This window comes from Mauremys reevesii, linkage group 14 (assembly GCF_016161935.1).
Source record: "Mauremys reevesii isolate NIE-2019 linkage group 14, ASM1616193v1, whole genome shotgun sequence".
In the NCBI taxonomy this organism is placed as follows: Eukaryota; Metazoa; Chordata; order Testudines; family Geoemydidae; genus Mauremys; species Mauremys reevesii.
In genome coordinates this window covers 14,629,128-14,638,556 of record NC_052636.1, presented here as the reverse complement: position 1 = coordinate 14,638,556, position 9,429 = coordinate 14,629,128, and the positions used below count along the sequence as shown (strand labels likewise).

Here is a 9,429-nt window from a genome sequence, read left to right as displayed (position 1 = left end):
GGTAGGGATGTATTGGGATGGACGGACAGACAGGTAGGGATGTATTGGGACGGACGGACAGACAGGTAGGGATGTATTGGGACGGACAGACAGACAGGTAGGGATGTCTGGGCTGGACGGACAGACAGACAGGTAGGGATGTCTGGGCTGGACGGACAGACAGCTAGACAGACATGTGCGCACAACGCCAATAGACGGCTAGAAAGAGCCGACCGGGGTGGGGGGGGTAGCTCACGGCTCCGACACAGGCCGACCTTTCCTGGATACGTGGGGGTCTTCTACCCACCTCTCCCCCTGCCGACCGCCCCCCGGCAGCCGCCCTCCCTCAGAGACGGCCCTCTATGGGGGTTGCTGGCGATTCACCACCCCCTTCGCCCCCCACAGATATCCCCCAGGTTGCCTGGCACTTTGTCTTTCGCCCGGTCCCTCGTTTCTGGGGGAGGGGAAGAGGTGGGGATTTGGCACCGACAGTCAGCGAGCAGGAAGAAGAGACGGGGGGGAAACAGCCGGTGGAGGAACAGAGAGAGGCCCTGGGAGGAAGAACAGAAGGAAAAAGCGTGAAGCGGAGGAGTAGAGAGGAGACTCTTGGCAGGCTGGAAAGAGAGAAGGAAAAAGTGGCTGGCGGAGATAGAGATGCGGGGGGACGGGGTTAAGAGAACGGACCGATTCCATCCCATCTGCTCCCCCCCCCCCGTTTCGTTCTTTTTCTCATTCCCTCTTTTTTTTTCGTTTGTCATCGTTTTTCTGTAGCGGGATCGGAACATGCAACGCGCCTGGTTGGTTGGTTTGTTTTCGAAACAATTTTCCCATTCCACCCCCCCCTCCAAAAAAAAGTCTCTTAGTTGTTAAAAAAAAATTACACCCCCCTTCCCCGCATTCCTGTCCCTCCCCAACCCCCCCAAAAATTGAATCCCAAGTCGTCGTTACATTCAAAGTTTGGCTTGGAAAAAAATAGAGTAGAATTACCCCCCCCTGGAAAAAAAACCCCCAAAAACAATTTCCAGGTGTAACTTTCCCCCATTTCTGGCCTCTGTGGAGCAGGTGGTTTCCTCCCCAGGAGTGGTGGTTGCGGGGGGCGTTGGCTTCTCGGTTGCAAGTGAAGAACTGTTGGCTTCTCTCAAACGTCCTAGACTCCCGTTCCGTACCGGGAAAGACGCCGGTTTCTCCGCCTTACACCCAAAAGGACTGAAGAACGGTTGTGCTCCGTCACTCTGGGTAGAGCTTTGAGGATCTCCATCATCCAGCCAAGGCAAACCACGGGCAGTTGGCCTCTCTCCAACGCCTCTCGGGGCAGATACTACGTCGGGAAAATGATTGAGCATCTCCATCATCCAGCCAAGGCAAACCATGGGCAGTTGGCCTCTCTCCAACGCCTCCCGGGGCAGACACTACGTCGGGAAAATGATTGAGCATCTCCATCATCCAGCCAAGGCAAACCATGGGCAGTTGGCCTCTCTCCAACGCCTCCCGGGGCAGATACTACGTCGGGAAAATGATTGAGCATCTCCATCATCCAGCCAAGGCAAACCACGGGCAGTCGGCCTCTCTCCAACGCATCCCGGGGCAGATACTACGTCGGGAAAACGATTGAGCATCTCCATCATCCAGCCAAGACAAACCACGGGCAGTCGGCCTCTCTCCAACGCCTCCTGGGGCAGATACTACGTCGGGAAAAACGCTGAGCGTCTCCATCCTCCAGCCAAGATGAGCAAAAAAGGGTCGGTTTCTCTCCACCACTGTACAGTTCCCGCCCTACCTGGGGAAGGGCGTTCCCACCACCCGTCCATGAGGAGTGAGGGACGGGCGGTTTCTTTCCAACCCCTTTCAGCGCTGATACAACGCTGGGAAGGACGTCGGGTGCGTCTCCACTGTCCGCCCAAGATGAGTGAAAGATGGTCCGTTTCCTCTCCAACACCTTCCGTTGCCGATACTGTGTTGGAAAGGACATTGGGGGTCTCCGCCGTCCATCCAAGGGGAGCCAAGGATGGATGGCGCTTCTCCAACACCTTCCCGTGCTGTTACCAGAGGAGGAAGGGTATTGGCACCCCCCCCATCATCCATTCAAGATGAATTAATAACAGTCGGTTTTTCCTCCGGTGCCGACACGGCGTCTGGGCGTCTCTACCCTCCGTCTAAGAGGAGCAAAGCTCTTTCCAACACTCCCCGATGCTCCTACCATGTTCGGGCCTCTCCGCCGCCCACCCCAGACGAGCAAAGTACGGTCTCTCCAGCGCCAAGACCGTCCCCACCGTCGGTCCGAAAGGAACCGGGTCAATTCTCATCGTGGGCGGGAGACCTCCTCATTCGAGCTCGGCCCGCAACCCCCCTCCCCGAATTATTGTATAAAAGAACCCACCCACCCCAAAATCCCGGCCGCGTGGCGGACGAAAGATGCCGCGTCTCCCTTTCTTTCCCCCCACCCCTCCCGCCCCCGTGGTCAGGGGTGGGCGGCTGGGCAGAGAGGAAGGGCCCTGCCCCGTCACCGCCAATTTCCCCGTGGCTGGGGTGGGGGAGGCAGCTATACTCGGGTGGTGGAGTGAGGGTGGGGCAGGGTGTTGTTGTGCCCGGTGGGGAAGGTGTTGAACGGGTGCAGGGCCGGCATGCCCGTAATGGTACTCGGGATCATGGTAATGGTGTTTGGCGTCATCAGCGGCACGTCGTCCGGCGCCCGGCGCAGCGCCAGGGTGTAGTCCGGAGGGCAGGCCGGGCGCAGGATCTCGTGGGGTCTCAGCGCCTCCAGGTCGTGAGCGTCGTGCTCCGAGTGCTTGAGCTGCAGGGACATGAGCTCCTCCTCCTGGCCCCCGTGCACCAGGTCGTTGGCCGCGTTGCGCTGGGGGCTGAGGCGCCGGCCGCCCAGGACGCCCGCCCGCAGCTCGTGCCGCTTGTCCCGCTTGTAGTACAGGGCGGCGAAGGCCAGGATGTTGAGGAAGAGCAAGGAGGCCCCCACGGCCACGGTGACGCTCAGCTCGGTGGAGTAGTCCCGCGAGTCCCCCGGGAAAGGGGCGTAGCGGCGCCGGTCGTCCGCCTCGTCCTCGTCCGGCGGCAGGGTGGGGAAGGGCCGGCGGGTGGTGCTGGGCCCCGCCCGGGAGCCGGGGGGCCAGCGGGTGCCGTAGGGCGGGACGCGGGTGGTGGTGGAGGTGTAGACGGGGTCGTGGAGGTGGTGGAGGTGAGGCACCAGCTCCAGCCAGAAAGCCACCTTGTTGGCCCGGTAGTTGTCCCGGACGCGGGGCTTGAGGCCGATGTGCAGGTACTGCTTGTCCTTGGTGTTGAACTTGGTCCACACCACCTCCTCGAAGCGGTTGGGCTTGGTGTGGATGAACTTGGTGTCCTGGGGCACCGGCTGGTTGGGGTCCCTGCGGGGAGGGGAGACGGAGTTATGGGGGTGGTGGTGGTGGGGAATCCGGCCCTGAGGCAACCGCGGGACAGGGGTGTTTCTAGAGGGCACCGGGTCTTCAAGATGGATACGGGTGCAACGCGTTCCTTACGGCTGTCCGCCCCGCATGCCCTCATCCATCCCTCCATCCATCCCTCCCCCATCCACCCATCCATCCATCCATCCCTCCCCCATCCACCCATCCATCCATCCATCCATCCATCCATTCATCCATCCACCCATCCTTCCCCATCCATCCCTCCCCCATCCACCCATCCATTCATCCATCCACCCATCCATCCATCCATCCCTCCCCCATCCACCCATCCATCCCTCTCTCCCCATCCATCCATCTATCCCTCTCTCCCTGTCCATCCCTCACCCACCCATCCACCCTTCACCCACCCATCTCTCCCCATCCATCCCCCCACCCATCCATCCACCACCCATCCACCCTTCACCCACCCATCTCTCCCCCTCCCTCCCCCCCCCCATCCATCCACCACCCCTCCACCCTTCATCCACCCATCTCTCCCCATCCATCCCTCTCCCATCCATCCATTCATCCTTCCCCATCCATCCATCCCTCACCCACCCATCCCTCCCACGTCCACCCATCCATTCATCCCCCCGTCCACCCATCCATCCCCCCACCCATCCATCCATCCCCCCCACCCATCCATCCCCCCCATCCATCCATCCCTCCCCGTCCACCCATCTATCCTTCACCCATCCATCCATTCATCCTTCCCCATCCACCCATCCTTCACCCATCCATCCATCCCTCCCCACCCATCCATCCATCTCTCCCACCATCCATCCATCCTCCCATCCACCATCCCTTCCCCATCCACCCATCCCTCCTTCCCCAGACATCCCTCCATCCATCCCCACCCATCCATCCATCCTTCCCCATCCATCCTCCCCCATTCATCCACTCCACCCATCCTCCTCCCACCCCATCCATCCACCCATCCATCTATCTGTCCATCCATCTATCCCCACCCATCCATCCACCCCACCTATCCATCCATCCCCGTCCATCCATCCATCCCTCCCCACAATCACCCCCATCCATCCCTCCTCCCTCCCATCTATCCCCATCGCAACCTACCATTCACTTACATCCCACCCTGCCTCTGAACGTCCCGTCCTCCCACCCCGCGTCTCCCCCGTGCCCCCTCCCGGCTGCCCTATCCCAAGCCTGCCAGCCTCATGGCCCCTCCTACTCTTCCCCGTTTGTCCCCATCTCCCCGGGCCCGCTCACCCCGTCTTGGCGAAGTTGGTCCAGTAGGTCATGACCACGGCGCTCAGCATGACGTCGTTCTTGGAGAAGTTGCAGGGGAAGAGGTCGGTGGCGCCGATCATGGGCACCCCGAAGACGTAGGGGATTTCGTCCCCGTGGGCGGCGTCGGCCCACTCGGGCCGGGTGTCGGTCTGGCAGTGGTGGTAGAAGGTGTAGAAGTAGACGGGCGACTGGTACTCGGCGTGGAGCTTGGCCGTGGCCACCGCCGGCGCCACCCACTGGTGGTCGGTGAAGAGCGCCAGCAGGGTCTTCCGCCGCATCTCCCCGTTGTCCCGGTCGGCCCAGTCCGTGTACATGAACTTGATGGTCTCCCGCAGGATGTCTTTCCCCTCCGGGTAGCCGTAGAGGTTGTCCACGAAGTTGGAGATGGTGAAGTCGAAGTAACTGGCCGAAATCCCGTCTTCGTTCTCCATCGAGTCCTCCACGAACTTCAGCCCCTCGCCCTGGTTCACCCCGATCAGGATGTCGTAGTTGAGAAACTCCCCTTGCTGCATGAGGATCTCCGGGTCGTCCGGCACCACGTCCCCGTCCACCACCGGCCCAAAGGCGATGTGGTACCGGGCCGGCTGGATGTCCTGGTCGACCAGCTCCCGGTACGGCTTCCGGCGCAGGCAATCCACCGTCTCGCTGGTGTCCAGGTGGTCACAGCCCACCTTGGAGGCCAGCATGCGGGTGTATTTCAGGGGCTGGTAGTTGACAGACCAACTGGAGATGGCCGTGCCGCTCTGAGCGATGGCCTTTTGAAAGAGACCTGCCGGGGGGCAGAGAGAGGGTCAGAGAGAGCAGGCGGGGGAGACGCATGAGCTGTGGGGATCGCAGGGTGCATGGACGGAGGCCTGTGCATGGGGATAGATAGATAGATAGATAGATAGATAGATAGATAGATAGATGGGGTGGATGGGGATAGATAGATAGATAGATAGATAGAGGGGGTGGGTGGGGATAGATAGATAGATAGATAGATAGATAGATAGATAGATAGATAGATAGATAGATAGATAGATAGATAGATAGATAGATAGATAGATAGATAGATAGAGGGGGTGGATGGGGAGAGATAGATGGATAGATATGGGGACTGGCTGGCTCAGGGGGGCAGGGAATGGGGCTGGGGGAGGCAGCTGGTACCTTCCGAGTGGTGGGACAGGATGAGGAGGTTGACGCAGGAGGCTCCGGCGCCGGACCCGAAGATGGTGATGCGTTCGGGGTCCCCCCCAAAGTGCCCGATGTTCTCGTTGAGCCACCGCAGGGCCTGGATCTGGTCCAAAAGCCCGTAGTTCCCCTTGGCCGACTGGTCCCCGGTGCTCAGGAATCCTGGGGGCAGGAAGCGGACACGGAGACCGTGGTGAGGAGCTGCTGCCCTGGGTAACCGGACGCCCTGCCCCAGAGGTGGCCGCATCTCAGCGCCGGGCGAGGGGTCCCTGGGTAACCGGCCGCCCCGCCCCAGAGGTGGCCGCATCTCAGCGCCGGGCGAGGGGTCCCTGGGTCACCGGCCGCCCCGCCCCAGAGGTGGCTGCATCTCAGCGCCGGGCGAGGGGTCCCCGGGTAACCGGCCGCCCCACCCCAGAGGTGGCTGCATCTCAGCGCCGGGCGAGGGGTCCCTGGGTAACCGGCCGCCCCGCCCCAGAGGAAAGGGACATCCCCCCCAACTAATGTCACCCCGAAACAGAATAAAAAAGTGGATAAAAATGAATTCTCTCGCTCCCCCCAGCCCCGAGACCCCTCGTTAGCGCTAACGAGGCCTCGACAGTCATTCTTATCAGCTCTGGGTTTCTCCCCCCCCCGCCCCCTTCGCTTTAATTAAATATTAATTCCAGCCGCCGATCTGTAAATTTCACACGCTGGGCTCGGAGACTGGCGGGGGGCGGGGGGGGGGACGACCAAGGCCACGGCCCCCCACTGGGGGGGGCACTTCGAGGCTTGCTCTGTGGCACGTGGGGGCGGGGGGCTAGGATCCCGGGGGGGGCCCTTACCCAGCACCCCCAGGCGGTAGTTCATGGTGACGACGATGACGTTGCCGTAGGCGGCCAGGACGCTGGCGTCGAACATGTTCCCCGTCCCCTCCATGTAGGAGCCACCGTGCAGGAAGAGCATCACCGGCTTCTTCCCGCTGTCCCGGATATCTGGGAGGCAGAGAGAAATGGGGGCAGAGAGCGGGGAGAGAGAGATCGGGGAGAGAGATCGGGGAGAGAGGGATGGGGAGCAGAGATCGGGGAGCAGAGATCGGGAGTAGAGAGATCGGGGAGAGAGAGATGGGGAAGCAGAGAGAGATCGGGGGTCAGAGATTGGGGGAGCAGAGAGAGATTGGGGGCAGAGATTGGGGAAGCAGAGATCGGGGGACAGAGAAAGATCAGGGTCAGAGATTGGGGGAGCAGAGAGAGATCGGGGGTCCGAGATTGGGGAAGCAGAGATCGGGGGGACAGAGAAAGATCAGGGGTCAGAGATTGGGGGAGCAGAGATGGGGGTCAGAGATCAGGGGGTCAGAGAGAGAGATTGGGGAGGAGCAGAGAGAAATTGGGGAGCAGAGAGATCGGGGGAGCAGACAGCGGGGGACAGAGAGAGATGAGGGGGTCAGAGAGAAAATGGGGAGCAGAGAGAGAGAACGGGGAAGAGAGAGATCGAGGGTCAGAGAGAGATCGGGGGGAAGAGAGAGAGCGGGGGGACAGAGATCGGGGGGACAGAGAGATCGGGGGTCAGAGATTGGGGGAGCAGAGAGCACGAGCAGGGGGTCAGAGAGAGAGATGGGGGGACAGAGATCGGTGGGACAGAGATTGGGGGAGCAGACAGAGATGGGGGGAGCAGAGAGCACGAGCAGGGGGTCAGAGAGAGATCGGGGGGAAGAGAGAAATGGGGGGGCGGAGATCGGGGGGACAGAAAGAGGCAGCGTCACTAGAGGCCACTCCTGCCCCCTGCCCGTGAATCTGCCTATCCCCCCCCCACCTGTCCCCGGGGGGCCACCGGTGACCCCCCATTCCCCAGGCTGGGGTGGAGGGGAGTCTGGAAGGGTCTCCGGCCCGGGGGGGGGGGGAATTTGCTATGGGGCCTGGGTGGGGGGGTCAAATAGTCCTGCCCCCCCTAAAAAACCCTAATAGGACCCCATTGCCCCCGGCCCCCTTGGTCACCCCACTGCAGCCCCAGTGACCCCCTGCCCCCAGCCTATCTCAGACCCCCACACCTGCACCCCCAGTTCTCCCACCTGCAGCCCATAGAGACCCCTCCTCACCCCATCTCAGACCCCCGACCCCTTCCCCAGGATCCCCCTCATTCCCTACCCCCCCCATGCTCCCTGACCCCTGTCCCTTCTCCTGCAGCCCCGTGGGGGGTGTCTCTGCCCCCCAACCTGCTCGCCCATCTCAGATGCCCCCCTTCCAGCACCTCCTGCCCTGGGACCCCCTCCCACCCCTTCCGAATCCCTCCCCCCACAGACATGGAGCTGGGGGGGGGGTCCTGAATGGGCCTGTTATTGCTCCATCTCCCCAGCAGGGGGCAGCGCTTTGCCCCATGGGGGTGGGTCAGGGGGTCACGGGTCTGAGTGGCCAATGAGGTCAGAGATTCTTGGGGGGGGAGTCAGGGGTCAGAGGGCAGTGGATGTCTGAGGTTCCCAGGGGGTCACAGGTCAGAGAGGTCAATGAGGGGTCACAGATTCCTAGGGGGTCAGAGGTCAATGCGGGTCAAGGGGTCAGCGAAGTCCAATGGGCCGAAGGTTACTGGGGGGTCAAGGATCCCTGGGGTCAGAGGTCAGAAGGGTTAATGGAGGTCAGAGGACAAATCATTGAGGATGGAGGGGTAACTGGGGTGAGAGGTCAAAGACTATGGAGGTTCAGGGATCATAGAGGTCAATGGGGGGTCAGAGGTCAGAGCAGTCAATGTGGCAAAGGTCAGTGGGGGGTCAAAGGTCCCTGGGAGGTCAGAAAGGTGAAGGAGAGGTCAGATGCTGGGGGTCATGGGTCAGAGAGGTCAGTGGGGGTCAGAGGTTAATGGGGTCAGGGGCATCATTGCATTGGAGGCTCCCTGCTGGGGTCAGAGGTCAGGGTTTTCTGGAGGTCAGATGGCATGGGGGTCAGGGGTCCCTGCTGGGGTCAGGAAAGGTCAGAGGTCAGCCAGGCGGCCATAGGTTCCGGAGAGGCCACAACTGGGGGGCGAAAGGTCAAAGGTCAGGGGATCCTGGCAGCCAGGACTCCCCCAGGTCAGAGGCCACCACCCCAATTCTACCCCGTTGCCATGGAAACATTAACATTTCTCCCCCCCCCCCCCAAAAATGGGTTTTCTTTTCTAGGTCACATCCCGTCTCCATGGCAACCGGGGGCCTAATTAATTCTGTGCCAACAGAGAGCGTTAATTAGACGCAAGGAGGCCTTAATTAGTGTCTGACGGGCCGCCCCTCCCCCCACCCTGTTTAAGATGGAGGAGGGGACGACAGGACCCCCTCGCACACTCACAGAGCCTGTTGCACGTGCACACCAGCCATCGCACACGCACCAGCCATCTTGCACGTGCACAGCGCCCCCTCGCCACCCAGAGAGATGCTTGCACACTCACAGACCCTTTGCACACTCAGAGCCGCTCACACACTCACTGAGTCCCTCGCACGCACACACTCCGCTCTAAGACCTTCGCACACTCATCGATCCCCTTGCAGATACACAGAGAGCCCCACGCACACTTATCAAAGACTTTGCACGCACACCGAGCCCCTCACGCCCTTGCCAAATCCCTTGCACGCTCATGAGTTGTGTTGCACAGGTGTGGA

General features: G+C 61.3%; 1 protein-coding gene across 2 annotated transcripts in view; it reads right to left on the bottom strand.

The window, feature by feature from the left end:
- Nucleotides 1–2,375: 2,375 nt before the first annotated feature.
- NLGN2 (neuroligin 2) overlaps nucleotides 2,376–9,429 on the bottom strand; it is a 15,404-nt gene continuing 8,350 nt past the window's right edge. For both annotated transcript variants that reach the window (XM_039499890.1, XM_039499892.1), the window contains 4 exons: nucleotides 6,653–6,802; nucleotides 5,808–5,993; nucleotides 4,641–5,430; nucleotides 2,376–3,353 (listed from right to left, as the gene is read on the bottom strand). In XM_039499890.1, the coding sequence (XP_039355824.1) occupies nucleotides 2,519–3,353; nucleotides 4,641–5,430; nucleotides 5,808–5,993; nucleotides 6,653–6,802 (1,961 nt within the window). In that variant the 3' untranslated portion in view covers nucleotides 2,376–2,518. The remainder of the gene's footprint in view (nucleotides 3,354–4,640; nucleotides 5,431–5,807; nucleotides 5,994–6,652; nucleotides 6,803–9,429) is intronic.